General features: G+C 39.2%; 1 protein-coding gene across 1 annotated transcript in view; it reads left to right on the top strand.

Moving 5' to 3' along the window:
* The window catches only part of ADCY2 (adenylate cyclase 2), a 204,580-nt gene that overhangs the window by 121,766 nt on the left and 62,700 nt on the right, over nucleotides 1-20,114 (top strand). The window contains 6 exon segments of the mRNA XM_030239642.2: nucleotides 10,426-10,574; nucleotides 11,655-11,766; nucleotides 12,887-13,014; nucleotides 17,775-17,933; nucleotides 18,320-18,452; nucleotides 18,782-18,958. Of these exon segments, the coding sequence (XP_030095502.2) occupies nucleotides 10,426-10,574; nucleotides 11,655-11,766; nucleotides 12,887-13,014; nucleotides 17,775-17,933; nucleotides 18,320-18,452; nucleotides 18,782-18,958 (858 nt within the window).

The raw sequence follows: 20,114 nt of genomic DNA, 5'->3' as shown, positions 1-20,114 counted from the left end.
CCCAAATTTCTAAAAAACTTTGGAAGCTATTTAAGAGCAGTGATCATAGAACAGTTTTCATTAATCCATAGCATATCTGCCATTACAAATAACACTGCCAAAATCAATCAGCTGCAGCTATGGCATTGCTTTTTACAGCATGCATCTTCATGTTTACAAATGTGCAGGCATCAGTGTGTGAACCAGGATTCCAAAACAACAGACATAGAACATGGAATTGGTAAGAATTAGGCCTATTTCAAACCCTTCAACATGGGAGACCAAGAATTCAGAAACAGCCCTAATCCCTCCAGGAGATAAACTGGGCCCCATCTTTTGCTGTGCTGAGGGACATTTGCCAAATGTCTCCACTGGATTGCTCATCCCATGAGAGAGAGAGAAGAAGCAGAGCAGCCTTTGTGCAAGAGCCTGGGGATTAGGGAATTCACCTGGAGCACTGCAGAAACAGGAAATCTGGTGCTTGCTTCAGTGATTTTTAAATGGTTTCATTTTGGAGCAAATTAGTTTCGCCTGAAAAGGCTGCTTGGGCTCTGCCTCCAAAATAACCTCGTGCTCACTGATAAGCATTTCTCTGTGGGGATGGGAAGAGAGTGGAGGTCTCCTTTTGGCAGAGAGCTGTTTTGATGAAGGGTTGCACATGGACAACAGTTTTACCTGTGGACCTTCTGTTAAGGCTGGAAAACCTCTGGAGCTGACGCCCTGTTTCTGCACCGCTGGCCACTGTGGCATTGCATGGAGCCTGTGTTGGTGGCCGCAGGGGGCTCAGGTGGTGAGCTGCAGGAGGGGTCACTGTGAATCGCTTCATGTCTGCCAAAGCTGCCTCCAGCCTACCCTGGGACACACAAACAGTCATGGAAAAAGCCTGCTTTGTGTAGAAAATCTTAGCCTTTGGGCATTAAAAATTATCTAACCAGGGACCAAAGGTGCCTCTGTCCAAACACAGTTTGGAAGGAAACAGGCAGCTTCTGGAGGCTAGAGACAAGCTGATCTCTGTAGAGGACTCTCTCCACCCAAACAAGGTACCCTCACCACTGAGGGGCTGTGGCACATGGGCAATCCATGCTGGAGCAGGGACACTCCAGAGGGCACTGCAGGCCATCAGTGTTCCGGGCTGGATCAGAGGTGTGGAGGACAAGGGCAGCAGAAACCTGTAATCATGGAGCAGCAGAAGTGGCCAAGCAGAGAGGGACAGAGAGAAACTATCACACATTGCTATCTCAGCTTCCTACCCTGCCTGACACCTCAGCATGGGAACTTTGATGGACAGAGCATAATGCATGGCAAAAAGAGGGAAAACTGAGGTCAGGAAGTGCAGAGGATAGATGGTTGTGTAAGTGTCTTTCTCGGTGTTTATCTTCCTTTTTTTTTGGTTTTTTGTGTGTGTGGTTTTGTTTTTTTTTCAAAGCTGCAATCAGCAGTGAGAGGTTTGTTTTTGTTTACAGTAAATTAATTCTATTAAAACTACCTGACTGCAGACTGTTTTGCCCACAACAAAGTTCCAAGCACATTAAGGTCCTTCCTTCCAGCCTGGAGCTAATGACCTGGTGGCTCTTTGTACAGAATCATAAACAGCTCCCTCTTTTGGGCATTTTCTACTTAATGTGGCTTCCTTCTGCACGTCTAATTTTTTCTCAGTTGCATTTTTAGGATTTCAATTTTCTCAATGCATTGCACACACAGACTTAGTATCCCAGGAGTACAGGCTTTTCCCAGGTGACAAGGCACTTGAAGGTCTGGTAGTTACCATTCCTGTCTTTCTGTGACTGAGTTCCTTTATGCAAACTTAGATATGTAAGTACCTCTGGAGCATACCACAAAAAACACTTCCGAAATTGTATGCACAGTAATGTAGAAAATCTTCAGAAAATAAAATGTATAGAATGAAATTGAGAAAATATTTAGAAAAGAAAACCAGGCTAATTCTGAAAGCTTTAACCCTTGCTATGATTTATGCTAAACTTTATTTTATGATTAGGCCTACTGAGCAGTGTTAATTACTAGTTTAGCATGTATCTACTATATATTAAGTTGTTGCTTTTTTTCCCCTGATCATATTCCTCAAAATAAAGAGAATTGGTTTTCAAAACTCTGCTTATATTAGGGGCTTTTTCAGAGGGAGCAAAGTTTTTCATTGAAAATTTTCTGTCTTTAGTAGCTGGTGAATATAATCATTAAAGAGCAATTGGGAGATTTCTACAAGAAACTGTCAATCATGAGATGGAAATATAATGCAAACCATTCTTGTTCCCTTTTATTGAGACCATTGTAAGGAAATAAGAGGTCTGCTTTATGAATGCAGTAACAGCATACACCCTCCAGACATCTGCCTGTTCTTTGATTTCCACCTAGTGTGAGTCAGCCTCCTCTGTCTTCAGGGCTAGGAAGTGAGCTCTTGAATAAATAGCGGTGCTCAGAACAGAGGTGTTAAAATATACAGCTTACAGCATTAAAATTTATCATCACTGTTTCACAAGAAGGAGCACTGCTCCTTACTGTAGGTTCACTTTTCATTAATTTATGGGTGAAATAATCTCTTACTCCTACTTGAATAAACTTTTATCTCTGTTTAAACTGGCTGTTGTATGGGCCAAAACTATGTTTAATACTTCTACTTTTGACTACTCTAACACAGAGATTGACTGGTTTGATTCATTTCTGTTGCTGTGTGGCCCTGCTTCTCACTGCTCTGTCTGACCCACTTTAAAGTGTTTTTGAGCCCCTGACAAGTGCAGCTAAGTGCCTGATAGGAATCTTTATTCTTAAAAATCTAGATTTTGATCTTTATTCTGTATGGTGAGTAACATTTAGTCACTCCATTGTATGCTATCTGTAGACTATCCAGTAAAATATTAGCAAATCACCAGTGAAATACAGAAAGATATCCATTCTTGCATGTCTACTTGGTAATCTGTAAGCACTCTGGTGTTTTAGCTATGTCAAAGGTAAGAACTATCAGTGTCATGCTATCTAGAAGGCTGTGGAGGAGTGATGCTGTCAATGTGCTTCAGATGTGATCTTCTAACTTAAAAGCAGTGCTGTGCCTTAGAAATGCTTTTGGTTTTGCTTTGGATTTGATGCTTTTAACCACAAGGTTTGGCTCTAAATTGGGAGGATGAACAGAAAACTTTGACCTTTGAAAAAGTGCTGTGTAGATACCTCTCAAGCAGTACTCTTGAAAATCTTCCCTGACACCTCTGATGGTTTGGAAGAAGAAAAGTATGTAAAAAGAGAGATGAGTTGAGTTTTCTTCATTTTGGTTGAAAAAATATCAAAATTCTTCTCATCAAAATGTGAAGTGAGTTGTACCAGAGTTAAATAGTTTCTTTGTTTAAAAGAATGGTCTTGGGCAATTGCCAGCACTATAATACTTTACTTTTATTAAAGACTGATGTAGTAATAAACATGTTACACTCATCAAAGTGATTCTTTGCAAAATGCTGCTTCTGTCTGTTCATCAGTTCTTGAAATAGATGAAGTTTAGAGCAAGAATTAAGAGGATCAGACAGAAACAAACCTTGCAATTCTGTCAGTTAATTAGGCAGGTCTGGCTGTGTATGTTGGTGTGTTCTCTTTTACTCCATTGTTGTTCTCTTTGGTGACTTGTCACTTGAACAGCCCCAGGACAGGCAGGCTTTCTGAAGGTGCAGTGAACATTGCTTGCAAAATTAGTCCCGAACAGGCTGCATATGCAAACTGTAATCTATGCCTAAACATTAAACATCCCCTAGGTTCTGTGAAGGAATTTGTCTTTGCCAAATATGTGGTGAGTCTGTAAATTTAAATGTGCTTTCAGTCCCCTACATTGAAACAGTGGTGGTGCTTTAGTATTTCTTGGGTGTGTAGGTGACTGGTGAGATGGCAGCTCTGCATTCCCAGAGCTACTCTGCAGCAAACAATCTGGGTGCACTGAGGGTGCACAATGCTGTGCATTCAGCCTGCAAACCCTGCCTTGAGCTGACAGCCTGCGCTGGCTTTACTGCTCTTGTGAAGTGACCAAGGCACTGATGTTTGGCCATTGCAACATTATTTGAAGGCAACTGTCCCCTCTCTGGGGGCATGGCTGGAGCTCAGGGACTGAGTGGGGAGGGCAGAGCCTCTTCCCAGGTCGAAGCTTCCAGGCAGCACTATGGGAGTAAATCCCTGTCTGGCACTAACCTGGGCCCCATCCTGGCCCTGGTCCCATCCCAGCACCTGGGTGGACACAGCCCATCGCCATCTGAGCTGGTGACAGCCACCTTGGGCCTGAAAACTGGCAGCCCCCACTCAGGGTTCCTCCCATTCTCATGGGAGCAGCTCCTGGACAACTGCAGCTTGTCTTCTGCAGAATAATTTCACGAGGGCATTTGCATTTCATGCCTGGGGAACTAGTGAGGAATGAGAGGATGGTACTTTCCTTCCCCTTGTGTGTGTGTGTTGATTTTCTGGTGCTGATATTGTAGCTCCTGGCATTGCACGCTTGAAATTTCACCAAAAGGGTCATGAAAACAAAAAGCCTTATGGTACTACGCTTGGGGAAAAACTCCTTTTCCAGGGAGAAAAAACTCAGAAATTAATGTTGTTAGCGGTGTGTGTGGGGGGGTGGCATTTAGGAGAACAGATGAGAGTTTATATTCTGCCATCAGGACAGATGTTATCTGTGTCACAAAGCCTGTACTAGCCACAAGCAAAAGCAGCAATTAGATATATAAAAAAGAGTTCAAAATGACAAGAGGTGTGATATGTAGGAGATTTCTAGATGTCATGAAAAATCCTTGATCCTCTTCTGGTTTTGTCAAGGCAAATAAAAGTGCTTTGGAAGTTTTCCAGGAAAAAAGCCATCATAACCAAGGAAAGGGGCTGCCACTAGACAGAAAAAGTATAAACAATCAGTATGAAATAAAAGGTGCTGCTGTGATGGGATTGTATTTGGAAAGAAATAGGGTAATGTACTCAACAGTTTGGTAAGATATCAAGTAATAGGAAAATATTTTTTAGTATTTAATGGGTATGTGTTTGGGTTAAGTAACTTCCCACAATCAAAAGATTTCAGTAAGTTATTTGATGCAGTGATGCTCAGCATAAAAGTGCTGACACTTCCCAGCACGAGAGCACAGTCTAATAGATTTTGAGTGGAGTAACTGGAAGGTATCAGTGGAGCTGTTCACTGAGCTAGCATGTGTGTTATGTTCTGCAAGAATCTCACCTCTTTGTTTATGCTGTTATGTATTCTTCATTAATGACCTAGGAGGTATGTGAAGACATTCACAGACAATAATTTTTACAGAAAATGTAATACTGGTCTGATAATAAATACCCTAATATTGAAAACTTTCTAAACAATATTAATCCAGAGAGTTTTTTGTAACTTTTTGAAGAGACACAATTCTAAAAGAGTATGGGCTATAGCTAGGGTATTGTAAGGCTGCAAGTTTGTACAATATTTTGGAGAAAATAGGAGACATGGAACAGCAGTCGGGAACTTTGAGGATGTTACAACAGAAGGTTGCACAGAGTAAGTCATGGACATACTGAGAGAAATAAATGTAAGCATGTCTTTGTTTGCTGGAGCAAAATGTTAGGATTTGTGTCAAGAAAACTTTAAAATGCTTGAAGGTTGTTGAGGGTTTTGAGAAGAGAGTGTAGAAAATGCTTAGGAGGAGGAGATTTTTACACCTAATTCTATTTACCTGATGAAAAAGACAATTATCTGTATTTACTGCAATAAGAATAGGGACATTACTCTTGAGCTGAGAAAGACATCACAGGGCCAAGGCTTCAAAGTAAGAAATACAGAACATATTTTTTAACAGTTTTTAGCAGTTCAGGTGGTTAACCCCTAGAAGTTGGTGAATTCTCCATCTCTTGATGTCTCTGTAGTCAAGATTGAATACCTTTCTTGTTGTGTATAAGTAAAATCAATTTATTGGCTTCAGCACAAGTAATGAGGTTGATGGAGGTTATTAACATTGGCTAAATTTAAGGAGATAATAGCACGTAATTTTTAAGAATCTTCTCATCTCTCAGTTAGGAGTCCAAGTTAGCTTTAAGAAAAAACACTTTGCAACTCTTTATTCTTGTAGGTGTATTTTAGAGGATGATCATGAGGTCTGGGTTAACAGTATGGTACTTTGACAAATACCCTCTGGATCACCATCTCTATCAGCTCTTGGCTGTTCTATCATTTTGTGATCAGGAATCAGAAAATTCATTTATTTTAGGTTATTTTCTTTATACATTTCAAGGGCAGCTTAAAATTTGATGTTATTAGTGTTTATTTGTAAACTTTGTAGTGAAGCAGGATGCATGCATAGGCTAATTGCTTCTCGAGCTCTTGTTACTGGCTTACTGACCTGGTTTGTCAAACTCGCTAAAGAGATGATTAGATATATGCCACAGGAATCTGAAAACAAAATCCAGCCCACAGGAAAGCAGAATTCAATATTCAGTGCCCTACATGACATTGAAAGGGATGAAAATATCCTTATATGGGATTATAAGGACAAAAATATTCCTATAGTCCTTTACTGATCTACAAATATATAGTTTTTCTGCAGACTTCTTGAATATCAGAAAAAGCTCAACAACAAAGATGGACATTTCTTCCAGCTAAACCACAATTTGGACCTGCAGTTCCCTCCCTAGCCAACAGAGAGAGAGAGAGCTTTGCTACCTCAGAATTTCAGTATTAGATTCTGTGAATTGCCTTGGAGGACAGTTTCTCACCATTGGTAGCAAGTCACAAAGTTGATTTTAATAGGGTGAGTCCTATCAGACTACCTTTCTTTTCCTTAATGACATTCTGTTAGCTGTATTATTCAAGAAATCAGACGAGGTGAAAGAATATTTGGCCTTTAAATCTATAAATTCTTACATTTATGCTCAGTAAAGCATTGATCATGATGTAATCTTGTACAAATGAGTGAATCAGTATTGGTAGTTTGTATGACAAAACAGGAATGAGCAAATAAATACAGCATTTTTGCCTCAGGCCAAGAGAGGTTGATTTGTGAAAAATTTACTCTTGAAAATAACCTGTACCTGATGTTTGAGGATATTGTGCTTGTTTGCTGCAGAACAACCGTGTGGTATTTTGTGAGATACTCACATGCAGCTGGCACCTTGCAGAAAATAGCACAATGTTCTTTGACTGAGCTCTGCCAACTTGTTCTAGCTAAGAAAGCAACCAGATTATCAAGCTTTAGAGGAGCAATATGTAACTAAGAATCACTGCTAAAGTCATCTGGATATTTCAGGGAAAATTCTGACAAGGAGATCAACTTGAATGTGAGAGATAGAGAGAACAGGAACTCAAATAACATTTTCACGTATACCACAGAAAATCTTCAGCTGGAAAACCCAGGGAGGATGACTACTTGCTATCTTTCTAGTGGGGTCCTGGTGGAGAAGAGAGAAGTACTTAACCTATAGTATTGAAAGGCACTTTAATTCAGTATAGGTAGCGGGGCTGCATCTTTAGTCCTAGAACTTAAAAGGGATCAGCTGGAAGTGACTTGAATGGTTGAGAGGAAAGCATAGTCCCAGGAAATAAGTCAGTAAGCAGCCTTGTGTACATAAAACCCCTGTATAAGTTTTTAAGGTCATGTTGTTAATATTCTAGGGAAGGACATTTGTGAGATTTTCTTTATTGTCATAGCACAGCAGTTTCTCTTTCACCAGAAGCAGGTACTCTTATTTTCAGCCTGAAGACTCTTAAATGGTGCCTATTGACCTGCATTCAGAATTATTTCAGCTTTTTTCTTACAGACTGTAGCTCTGAGAGTGGCTTCTGTCTGCTACAAATAAGGAAGATTTTTGTCTAGAAGTCAGTGACTTGTATCTCAGTTCAGCTAGTTTTTGATGTGTAGATTTTCTGTCCTTTTGAGAGAATAGTACAGAGTGGAATGTATTATCAATATAAAGCCAGCATAAGCAGTAGTCTTGAATTTGTGGTGTTCCTTGCATTGTTCCAGTCTGCAGGAGTTTCAGTGCAGAACATCATGCACTACAAGCTGATCAGTCAGTGATTTTGATCCTTCCACTATGCTCTTTTGAGCCAACAGCAATGACAAAACAGGAAGGAAGAGTTGTTCTTGTGTGCTCTGCATTTCTTAGAATCTTTAGCTGACCAGCCCAGCCACAGTGCTCATAAGTAGTAAAGATTCACCTTCTTTCACAGCTGTCTTTTAGTGAAAGAAATGAAAACGAACAATCCACTTTATCACACAAGTGATAAGGTCAGGACTGAAGTGTGAATGTTTGAAGCCTGCAGGATGGAGAGGGTGGCTGAAGGCTGTATGTGCCCCTGGGTATGGCAAGGTGTCCTGCAGTGTGCTTCACCAATTGCAGTTCTCTAAAGCAGCCTCAGGTTGCAGCCTTCTCTTTTGTACAGTGAAAACTGAGGAAGGAGAACATTTTTTGGAGGGAATTCTGGTGTGGTGAGCAGCTTCATCAGGATGTTTAAGCAGAATGGAATAGTGGGCTGGCCTGAAGAGAAAAAGAAGGGGAAGTGTTCCATCTCTCCTTATGTCCCCTACAAAATGAGAGTGTTCTGTTTTCCTTTTCCTCATATAATTCTTTAGCTTGTAGTTGACTTTATGCTGCTTTCTGTGAAAACTTTTTCTCTTTGTTTTTTTGCTTGCTTCCTTGAAAACATTTGTTGTTTTATGACCTTTTACCAGCCTTTCTGAGATTCAAAGATGGAAGCAGTAACCTGGACATTGAGTGTCTGGAAACATCATAGTCAAGGGAAAATAGTGAACCAGCTTGCATTTACTATCAATAATATAAAAGGAGTATGATAATGTAAAATTGTTGCTAAGAGCTACACTTCATTAACTGTATAATTTCAGTTGTTAACAAGTCTGAACAATCCTCTACTGTTAGATAAAGAGGAACCTAGAAAAGTAAGTTTTCATTATGGAAAAAAATTGATTGGTTGTACAGATACTATTTGCAAGTTTGCAAAATACCTCCACCAAGGAGCAGTGGAAGTGAAACACTGCCAGTGAACATAAGCAATGAAAATACACTGGTCTCTTGGATGGGAACTTGCTAAAAGGCCTAAACATATTAATTAATCTTGCATTTAAGAAATAAATTATTAATTCAATATTAATCAGCAGCAAAGCAAGATTCTGTCTTGATTCACTGCAGTAGAAGTTTTTTGCCAAATATGTGCAGGATCAGTTTCACGGGGCCTCATGTAATTGAATGCTATGCTTACAAGTGCACAAATGCTATGAGGAATGGGAATTTGTCACTGGACTTGACAGAGACAGATAGCCAAGGTTGCTGCAAATATTAGAAGAGTCTATAGCCCCGTTATTGCCTTGCTCTTCTCAAGGTCATCAGACCTGAAAGGGACTAATTATCCCAGGCAGAGGATTGGATTAATGGCTACACTTCTTTGGTACCTTCATGAACAGAACTGCAAAGTCTGCAAAAATATTCTTGTGAACTGAAGAGCATGCATCATTTTGAGTAACACCTGAGAATCATGCACATTTTGAGGTCATCTTCTTTTCTGGTGTAGCTGTTTCTGTCTCTGTCAGGGGCTTTTTCAGATGCCTTCCCCCTCTTCACTGGTTCAGGCTTCTGGTATTTTTTTATCCTTAGCCAGAAGGAGTCTCTCCTGTCTGCCTATGAGAAAATGGGAAATTCAGTTTCAAAATGGAATATGATAAAGCAAGAAGGCTTTGGTTTTTTTTTTTTTTTTTGCAGAGTTCTTGTTGACCTGGTTTCCAGAGAAGTAGGAAATCAGTCTAAAGCTGTCACAGGTGAAATGGAAGTGTCAGAGAGCTTTAGAAGAGGAAGATCATAATATCAAATGAAGACCCTAATGCCAAATGATGAGGAGAAATATGTAGGGTTTGGGGTTTTTTAGTATTTTATATGCTTTTAGGTTAATTAGAAAAGAAATTGTCAAATGCCATATTAAAGGAGAGACTACCTATCAAACGCTTTGGAAAAGTTTAACATTTTCAGCATATCCTGTGTCTGTATTTTATTTTCAGTCTAACTGCTAAAATTATGGCAGAGCATTATAATGTATGAAAGAAAAGAAATATGTAGTTTATTCCTGCTTGAATCAAACTGCATTTCTGTTTAAGTCCTCTGGACGGGCCTTGTGCCTCTTGTTTCATTTGCTGCATCGTACTCAGATATTGAATAGATTCCTGTAGGTAACTTCATCAAACGTTAAGCTTAGCTTAAGCTTTTTCTAATAGAGACAAAACCTTGAAAAAGGCAGGTGTTACTTGGAAATGTGTGTATGTCTCTGTCACACTCCTCAAGGTACTGATTAACTTTGGAGGTTGTACCAGGTCTGAGTGCAAGCCTCATCAAAATGTTCTGTGGTATTGACAGTAGGGTGTGCCTTGCACAGTATTGGTGCCATGCTAAATTTATTCTCCTTAAAGAAACTGTGGATATCATTTTAACTTTTAGGAGCGTCTTCTGCTTTCTTTACTGCCTGCTCACATTGCCATGGAAATGAAGGCAGAGATCATTCAGAGGCTGCAAGGTCCAAAGGCAGGCCAGCTGGAAAACACCAACAACTTCCACAATTTGTATGTCAAAAGGCACACCAATGTAAGGTACTGTACTGTAATAAAATGTATCAACAACATTCAGAAAAGAAAACTGAATGAAAGGGTTAAGGGAAGAATTAAGAAAACATTTTTTAATATGCTTTTCAACAACTTAATATGTAGCATCTCTTATGTTGATCGAATGCTGACAATGCTACATTCCAGAAGAGCAACAAAGGTGTTACTACAAAGGAGTTGAGAAAAAGCCACACAATACTGATCTTTTCTTCATAATGTCTTCATTTTTCAGACTGAAGTACGAAATCCTGCTTCCATGTATGCTAGTCAAAATTGTAACTCCTGTCAGTGGTATGATTCAGATTTTGCAATTTTCTTAACTGGACCAATTTCTCAGGATTTGTATCATGTAAACAGAGGCAGCTGTATCACATACATATTTTACACAGTACCTGAAATAAAATATTCTGCTGACAAATCTAATTTATTATTTTAAAATTATTTATTATTTAAAAATTTCCAGTAGCAGGAAGAATAAATCACTTTCATTTCAAACATTCTTTCTTAACAAGGTGCTCTATCCTGGTTTTGTTTGGGTTTATTTGTTTGGGTTTTTGTTTGTTTGTTTTTTATTTTATTGGACAAGTTAGTTCGAATTATGTTCTTAGAAACTGATTTTTAAAAAATGTTGCAGGACTTTTGATTAAGCTCATGTTCTCTTGTGAGCATCAATATTCTTTGGAGCTGTTATATTGCTATTATTATACTGATGATTTGTGACTTTAAAAAAAATTCTTTTTTTTCAATCCCATAACAGATAGAGGTATAGAATATTTATAAATACCTGTAAATATAGGTAAGCCTATAAATGTTATACCTGAGCATGTAAAACCTATAAAGGTACATGTAGGTATGTATTACCTATGAACACATCACCCATAAAGGCAAAGATGCATGTACCTATAGATGTAGTTATATTTATTGCTCTACATTTAGTAGTGGCTGTTTTGGGTGTGAGCATATCCCTATGCAGTCCAGAGCATTTGCTTTAAGGTTTTGCTTCTGGTTGATGGATCTGAGTGCTGCAGGAGGAAGCTGTGACCAAGATTCTGTCAATTTCCATTGCAGCATCTTGTACGCTGATATCGTGGGGTTCACTCGCCTGGCCAGCGACTGCTCGCCAGGGGAGCTGGTGCACATGCTGAATGAGCTCTTTGGCAAGTTTGATCAGATTGCCAAGGTGGGTTGCTATGGGCTGCTGCTGTGAGTTTGAATAAGAAAGTCATCTTTAAAATGTGGTTTGGTTTTTTTTTTTTCCTCTTGGGGTCTTCGTGCAGCATTTCTGAGATTTGGCAGGAAGATTGGATTTGAAACGTGTGAAGAAAATGATCTGGCTCTGGTCTGAGTGCAGCAGTGCATTTCTGCCAGAGTGACAGTCTGTGAAACCCGAGATAGCTCTCTAATAGGACCAATAGAGACAGCTCATGGAACCCAATAAGGTTTAATGGCAGATGAACACTTCTTTAAATAGATTTTTTGCCACATCAAGGATTAGGAAACTCAAGATAGAAAAGTATTAGTCAGTTTTCTGGTCTTAGAAAAAGCCTTTATTTATTTCTCCTTCTCTGAAGGAGAAGAGAGACAGTATTGATCCAATCAATTTTAATTACTGACCACAGCCTCTTTATTACTCAACAAAAGAGTCAAACACAATCAGAATTTTTTCTTCTGCTTATTAAGGTGCCCTTTTTATAAAATTTAAATCAAACTTCATGTGTGAAAGTAAAATCAAAAACCTCAGAAATAAAAATAAAAATTTCCTGTGTTTTTGTTTGTTGAAAAATTATTTTCAAGTATTTTAAAAATTAAATTAAATTTATAATAAATTTCAGTTTTTAAAAAATAAAAATCTTTACATGGGCTTAGAGTACAAAATATTGAACTACTATTATGATTGCTAGCTTCTGGAAGCATTCCATCTTCATAGATGTAAATGTGGAAGACTATGTCTTTTGATTTCATATTTCAAACAAAAAGGCTTTATTTAGACTGAGGACATGATAGTTTAGCTCAGTTCTTTATTCTCAGGTGTGGACATGCTTTGCAGTGAAATTACTTCCTGGTTTTTCCTGTTAAGGACCATAGCTGGTGGAGGGATCAACCATACAAAACTCTCTCAATGTTTGTTGTAGCAAGACCTTCTCTACTGAAACAAGCTTTAGTAGAAGGACTTTGCTAAAGTTTTGTCTAAAGCTAATCTAAAGCTAGATTGTCATTTAAGTCAATCTTTGTAGCAGCAACCCTTCATTTATGTATTTCAAGTTGAAAGTCACTGTCTCACCTTGCTTTTTTCCCTCCAGGAAAATGAATGTATGAGAATTAAGATCTTAGGTGACTGCTATTACTGTGTTTCTGGACTACCTATATCTCTTCAAAATCATGCCAAGAATTGTGTGAAAATGGGACTGGACATGTGTGAAGCCATTAAGTAAGTCCTAAACTTTTAAAAAATCCCTTTAAAACAAGTCCTTCACTACAATTAGTATATATAGGTGAGCTACACTTGGCAAAAATGTGTATCATGTGAAAGTCTGGATACTTGGGAGTCTTCTGTGTGATTTATTTTTTTCCAATAAGCTGGACTTTGATTTTAAAATTTGGTATGCTTTTCTGTAAGTTTAAGTTCCAATTTTTATGCTTTTGTCTAGATCACATTAACCTCTGTCCATTTAGCAAAGTGAGAAATTGGCCCATCCTTGTGAGGTATATGTGTGGTGTGCACCTCATCATGAAATGGATAATTATGTTGAACTGTGTTGATCTTAATGTCTTATGAAGTAGCCATACAAAATTATTCCTCTAATCCTTAAATGTGTGTAATTGTAGTCACAAGAGGGATTTTGCTTTTAGTTATCTGGTCTTCTAACTCAATCCAGGATAATTACTGTATGGGTAGGTTGACTAAAGCAAATTTGGTTCTTTTCCCTTTTATGTGTTCATGGAAAAGGTATAGTATTTTTGGAAACTAGTATTTTGATCTCCTTGCTCTAGCAATCTTTTGTAAAACTAACCTCAGTACAGGAATCAGGTTGCTGCCTTCTCTAAAATGTTGTTTTTTTCATCCAAAAATGGTTGTAACTTACGTAATGTCCAAGCAGATCTAATCTTTAAATGGGAGAAGATCTTCTTGCCAAGCAAGATAAAATCTACAGATTTGGTTGCATTTCAGTCACTTTCACTGGATGCTTTCTCTTTTTCACTTGGTATCACAATTAAGCCATTTCCTTTTTTAGCATACTGGGAAGTAAAGTTTCCATCTTTCCTGTAGAGCAGTTGGTAAGAGGATGTCAGTCCAAGAGTTCTGCTCCTCCTTGTGCGTTGGCTTAAAAATGTCGGGATTTTTTTCCCCAGCCTTTGAGTGAAAATGAGAGCTTTCTGGTTTGCATTTCAAAACATCTGTGTGCTGTGTGAGAAAAGGGAGTTAAAAGTATTTTCATAGAGTTTCTGGTCAACCTGTTGCATTGTTACTTAAGAGGAAAAATATATTGGAGTTGGAAAAACAGGGTAGTGGAAAAACAACACTAAACTTGAGCCATAAAGTGCCCTTCACAAAGAACCAAAGTATATCACACATCATAATGCAATGTTTTACTTGAGCTCAGAGAGCAATCTGTCAGTTCCTCACACTTCAGAACTTCCAATCTTCTCTGAAATAACTTTCTGCTTAGGCTGCTATCAAGTATGTTCATTGTTAATGCTGTGCAATCAGGTTCTTGGTAAGAGCAGCCTTACAGACTAGAAAATTATAGGTTAGTTGTAAAGGATATTCTGATCTGACTTTATTACTGTAGTCAGAAACCACAATGCTCCCATAGACAGATGCCTGATTACCACAGCCTGTTTATAGAAGGAGTGAGGAATCTGTACCCCGTGTTTTCAAATCCTTTCAAAGTACTATGTCAAGTGTTGCAGCCTGCAGGTGAATGAAAATTTTTGATTATTAATCAACTCCATATTTTGTTGTGTGATTGCTGCATATTTTTATGGAAGCCTCTCCTGACATACTTCTGTGCCCTGTAAAATGAGAAGTAGTAATACTCTTGCTATTTCAGAGCAAGTCACTCAATATGTTTGACTTGCTCTATTGGAAATACCTTTTCTGTCAGGTAGAAATTTTTGTTATGTTCAATCACTGAGGTGCAGACTGCCCCCTTGGTGTGTAAGCTACTGAAATAAAGTAGTTTGCTGTTTATCTTAGCAGTTCTATATAGATTTTACCACTGGAATATGGTTTCAGTTCCAGTTCTCTTTGAAGCAAGAAAGGAAGAATTCTGCCAAATTAACAGGTGATCTATACTACAAGGTCTTATTCAGTCTTCTTCCCTAATGTTGTGTAGCTCCATTTTGAGCAATTCAGCATTCCTATGCTATGGATTGTTCCCATTTAAACATGGATTGTATTCCCATTGATTAAGTGCTTTGCCTCTCTGCTCTGTGTTGGAACAAATCCAATGTTTCCTATAGTCTGCAGCCTGCTTGCCCAGGAGTGGGATGCTCACTTTATCAAGCCATAAATGCCAGTGCTGCCTGTGATGCCGGGAGCTGGTCACCTTAAGGGGATGCTTTAAGGACAGAGCTTATCTGTTGAGGCAAAATATTGTTTTGTATGAATATATGTGTTGTTTCCATTCAGCTCAAACTCTACCTCCTTGTCTGTCTGGTGACTTCCTTATTTACATGTTTCTCAGTCACACATTCTCAAAGGCTTCCTCTGATTTGGTAGCATGGAACAAATTCAGAGGAAAGTCAAAGAAACTGTTGGATATGAGATATTTATACCATTTTGAATGCTAGATACAAAATAAAATAATTCTTTTAGGTATGATTTCATTCCTGCAGGTCTGATCCAAAAGGAAACTGTGCTGTTAAAGCTGGCAGTTTGCAGGGAATTAAATGACTAAGGCTCACTCAATATGTTAAAGTGTGTAAGAAAGGGCTCGGTGAGTCTTAGGTACCTTGGTCCAGAATTATAGATTAAAAATAGCTCAGGTAAAGTGTATAGATGCTTTTCTAAGGACCTGAACTCTTGCTTGTATGGAGTAAAGTTACCTGCAATCTAACCACACCTCTGAAAACTGCAGAATGCTTTCAAACTCAAATTTCACATTACAATAGGAAAAATAAAATTTGAGTATTTTGACTGCCCAACCAGGCTGGGCACACAGACTGTGCTGTGCTGAAGGAAACAGGGGGAGCACAAAATGAAATAAGGGTGGGAAGTTTCAGATATGCTTCTGTAGGTAATGCAAACATCCTCTAGGGATGAGAAAGCCTACATTCCTGAATGCATTCAGTGCCTGTATTGTCATGGCAATTGTTCAAGGAGATCAGGAGAGAAGAAGTGGTAAACCTCAATTCAGTCTAAAGTTACACTGCTAATTTAATGTCTCCTGTGGTTTCTTTAATTTGTAAGACAGAAGAAGAGATTCAGTTCTGGTACAATTCTGTTTGCTCCCCTGCTTAAATCCTGAGAGCTTAATATAAAGCAGACTTTATTCCACTTGCTCTTGCTTTATTCTGCAGAATGTGGAGGGGCAGTCTTTTGACAAGCACTCCTAGAGGATAAATGTTCCACTTCCATTTTGCCCAGTATTTTAAAACACTTTTTTTCCAAATTGCTAGGCTTGTGTCATATACCTTGTGGAGAGCAAAGTGGTGTTTGTGATTTGCAAAGTGCTTACAAAGATCATTTACAGGTAGTTCATTTTCAAGTGTGTCAGCTACACAAGAGCAGTGTAAAATGGCAATGTGAAAAGGAATACCAATAAACACTTGAGAGAGACAGATGGAATTAAAATACTTTCAGTCATGGTCCTGTTATTTTCATTTCCCAGGGAAAAGAACAATTGAGAATTACTGCCTAAATGCAGGATTTACCATATCAAATTAGGCCTCTTGTGTTCTATGTTCTCTTTCAAAAAAAAGAGGAAACTGTCACATTAATTCAATAATTCAGAAGGTACAGAGCTGATGATTCTTATCACTGAGACTGAAGATGTTGCTAGAACCGTGCACCCAACTTGTATACAGGAGCCATTTGGTTTTCTTATTCCGTGATTGTTTCTTCCATTAACACCCCAAATTTCTCCAAGTGTGTCCGCACGTTCCTTATTACTGGCTAGGTTGGGGTCCACACCAATTGGGGTTTGATTACGTAAATCTGGTAAAGTTATAACCTTCCCATATCATAGAGCTGTCTAAACCTGTAGATATCTGAATTAGTTTTGTTACTCTTTACAAGTGTAGTTAGTACCCATGTGACATATGTCTGGAAATGTTCTGATTGTTTGACCTCAGTTGCCCACCAGTTATTCAGAAGAACTGCTTCTGCAAAGATAATTGCCTGTCTTATGTGTAGGGCTCTTCTGAGATTTGGGGTGGGGTGAACAGATATTTAACTCTCTGACTGGAAAGGTCAAAGGTTTAGATGTGGTCTGGACAGTGAGGATAGCCTTTCATTTGCTGAATAATGTTCCAGAGGGTGCAGCATTCCCTAAGCATGTGGAAGGTTGCTGAGCCTACGTTCTCCACAGCCTGAATGGCACTGAGCCCATACCCCAAAGAGTGTACAAGCCTCAGCTTGTGGAATATCCTGAGATACTGTGGTTTTCATCCTTCCTCTCAGATATTGCAGATATGAAAAAGTCTCTGATTTAAATATTGGGGTCTTTAGGTAGAAGAGTGTGTAACAGTAGTTCCAGACCTTCAAAAGCAGCCTGTAGAACAAAAACAATCCTTAGGTTCTACCAGGAGACTAAACATTTCCGCTTATTCACCACAGCCCTCAGATAAATATAAAAGAAGGAACTTCAGACATAGACTTGAAAATTAATATTTCTAGAAATTATAACAAATACAGATAATAGAAAAGGTAATGTATAATCATAGCATTAAAAGAATAGAGGCAATGCTAGGAAGAGGTAAATGTTATTACTGTTGTTACTGCTACTTTCATAGAATCATAGAATGATAGAATGTTTTGGATTGGAATGGTGCTTAAAGACCATCTAGTTCCAGCTCCCCTGCTGGGGCAGGGACACCTCCCAGTAGAGCAGGTTGTACTGATCCCCATCCAACCTGGCCTTGAGCACTTCTAGGGGTGTGCCATCTGCATAATTTGACTGGTAAATGAAAAGAAAACCAAGGGCCTGTTATGTGTGTTAACAGAGGCTTTATTCTGAACCGCAGGAAAGTGAGAGATGCGACGGGAGTGGACATCAACATGCGCGTAGGAGTGCACTCGGGGAACGTGCTCTGCGGCGTCATTGGCCTCCAGAAGTGGCAGTACGATGTCTGGTCCCATGATGTTACCCTGGCCAATCACATGGAGGCTGGGGGAGTCCCAGGGTAAGAAGAGTCCTCTCCGTTAACCTTTGGACACATGGATTTTTCAGTCATGGAAAAATGCATGGGCACAGTGTCTTAACCCACAGGCCTTCATGGAGATGCCTGAACTAATTCTTAGATGCTGTCTTGAGAAAAGAAAAAAAAGGCCAAACAAAACTGGGGCACTCAGTATTTCCTGTGATTTAAGGAGCATTTTTTTTTTCTGGATGGAAACTTTTGCATTTATGCCCATTAGAACTTCTAAAATTTAGATTAGAGGGACTGCAAAAGAAGTGAGCAGCAAATAAAAGGTGTATCCAAAAGCAAGTAAAAAAGGTTGAGCAGGTTTAAATGATGCTTTTGATCGATATTTGTGACTTTGTCCTTCTTGTAAAATATAATTTCAGCCGTGTTCACATCACCTCAGTCACCTTGGCGCATTTGAATGGAGCTTACAAAGTGGAAGATGGGGACGGAGATGTGAGGGACCCATATCTGAAAGAGCATAATGTTAAGACTTACTTTGTAATCAATCCTAAGGTTGGTAGTACTTTTATTTTGTGGCCAGTCATACTTGTTTTTGAGCAGGACTGCTAATCTCTTTATTGAATAATTCACTGCAATAAGATATTGATCAGGGCTGTTACTGATGCCTACAAATATATAATGTTCGCAGTGCAAAAGGTTCCCGCTCTTCAGAAATAAGTCTCTGATGTTTCCCAGCAATATCATTAAGAATTGCAGGTTCTTAGCGTCTCTCCATTTATAAGTCCCTAATCATGGAGATCTGTGGTGCCAGATGACGCACTGCTGCTTCAAAAGGCCGTGAGCCCAAAGGCTGACATCACCTCTTGTCCTCTGTCAACCAGGGAGAGAAGCGAAGCCCTCAGCACCACATCCGGCCTCGGCCTACTCTGGATGGAGCCAAAATGAGAGCTTCCGTCCGCATGACCCGCTACCTGGAGTCCTGGGGAGCAGCCAAGCCTTTTGCACACCTGCACCACAGGGACAGCATGACCACTGAAAACGGCAAGATAAGCACAACAGTAGGGGCCAACTTATGTCATTTCGTACACTATAGCAATATTGGGAAGGAAAGAGCTGCTCACTGCTAAATGCCTGGGTATTTCTGGTGGAAGAAGATACGTGTAGTTGTACAGGGCATAAATGCAGTGAATTTGCTGGAAGCTTTTCCAGTTTTGGATTAGGGTGTAAGTGCATCTCTGAATTCAGAGGAGTCTGGCACACTTGCTAAAGCACAAAATTTGACCCTCTGGGCTCAGATCCCCCCCCACAAAGTCACAGCATGTACAGTGGCTGCTCTTCATCTTGTGGAAAGATATTTTGAACACAAGGTCAGAATGCAACCCCTTTAGGAAGGAAATCCTTTCATATGGAGGAATTCCTGGAGATTTATTGGCTGTTCAGCTACATTCTCCATTTGGAAGATGGCCAAACCTGGAGCAAAGGCTGTGAAGTTGGAATAATCCCTGTGATACTTTATGTGGACTTTATTCAGAGTACCCCAGGAACCAAATCCATACTCAATGTAATGTCTACCTTTTGAAGGTGCACCTACGAGTCATTAGCTGTGGTTGAAGGCCTGAGTTTTAGAGTACTGTATTTCAATGTTGCATCTTTTACACTGAATAGCTTTCTTTTTAATTTTACTAACACTGTAATGCTGCTGTCAGTAAGACACTGACAATCTACAGCTTTGTACATTGCGTTATCTTCTACTTCTTGAAAGAGAATGTGTGAAGGTAAATTCTGCTAGTTTCCAACGTTGGCATTCAGTTTTGTTCCTGTACTGCTGAGACAAATTCTTGTTTAATAAATATAGTGCATCAGAATGTGGATTGTGACAGGCTCATTACAGGAAGTACCCAGCCATCACTTTTAATCACAATAAAAATGTGGCTGTGATGACTGCCATTGCTATTAATTAAAAAATTATGACCATTGTCTGTATTTGGCCCCTCAGGTCTGTTTTTTTCAAAACAACTTAAGATTGGTTTTTGCTGAAGCTGGCAGGAGTTTGGGCTACATCCAGAGAGTGGTGTCATTGAAGTCCTTGTGGTAAAGCAAAACACTCTTGGATTCAGACTGTTGTATTAGTTTATCCTGTATTTATTCTGATAGATGAGTTTTATTCCAGGTCGCTCTATCTTCACTTCTAGCTGGATTTTTCTTCTAGACAGT

Source organism: Serinus canaria, chromosome 2 (assembly GCF_022539315.1).
Source record: "Serinus canaria isolate serCan28SL12 chromosome 2, serCan2020, whole genome shotgun sequence".
NCBI lineage: Eukaryota > Metazoa > Chordata > Aves > Passeriformes > Fringillidae > Serinus > Serinus canaria.
This window is presented reverse-complemented; position numbering and strand designations above follow the sequence as displayed.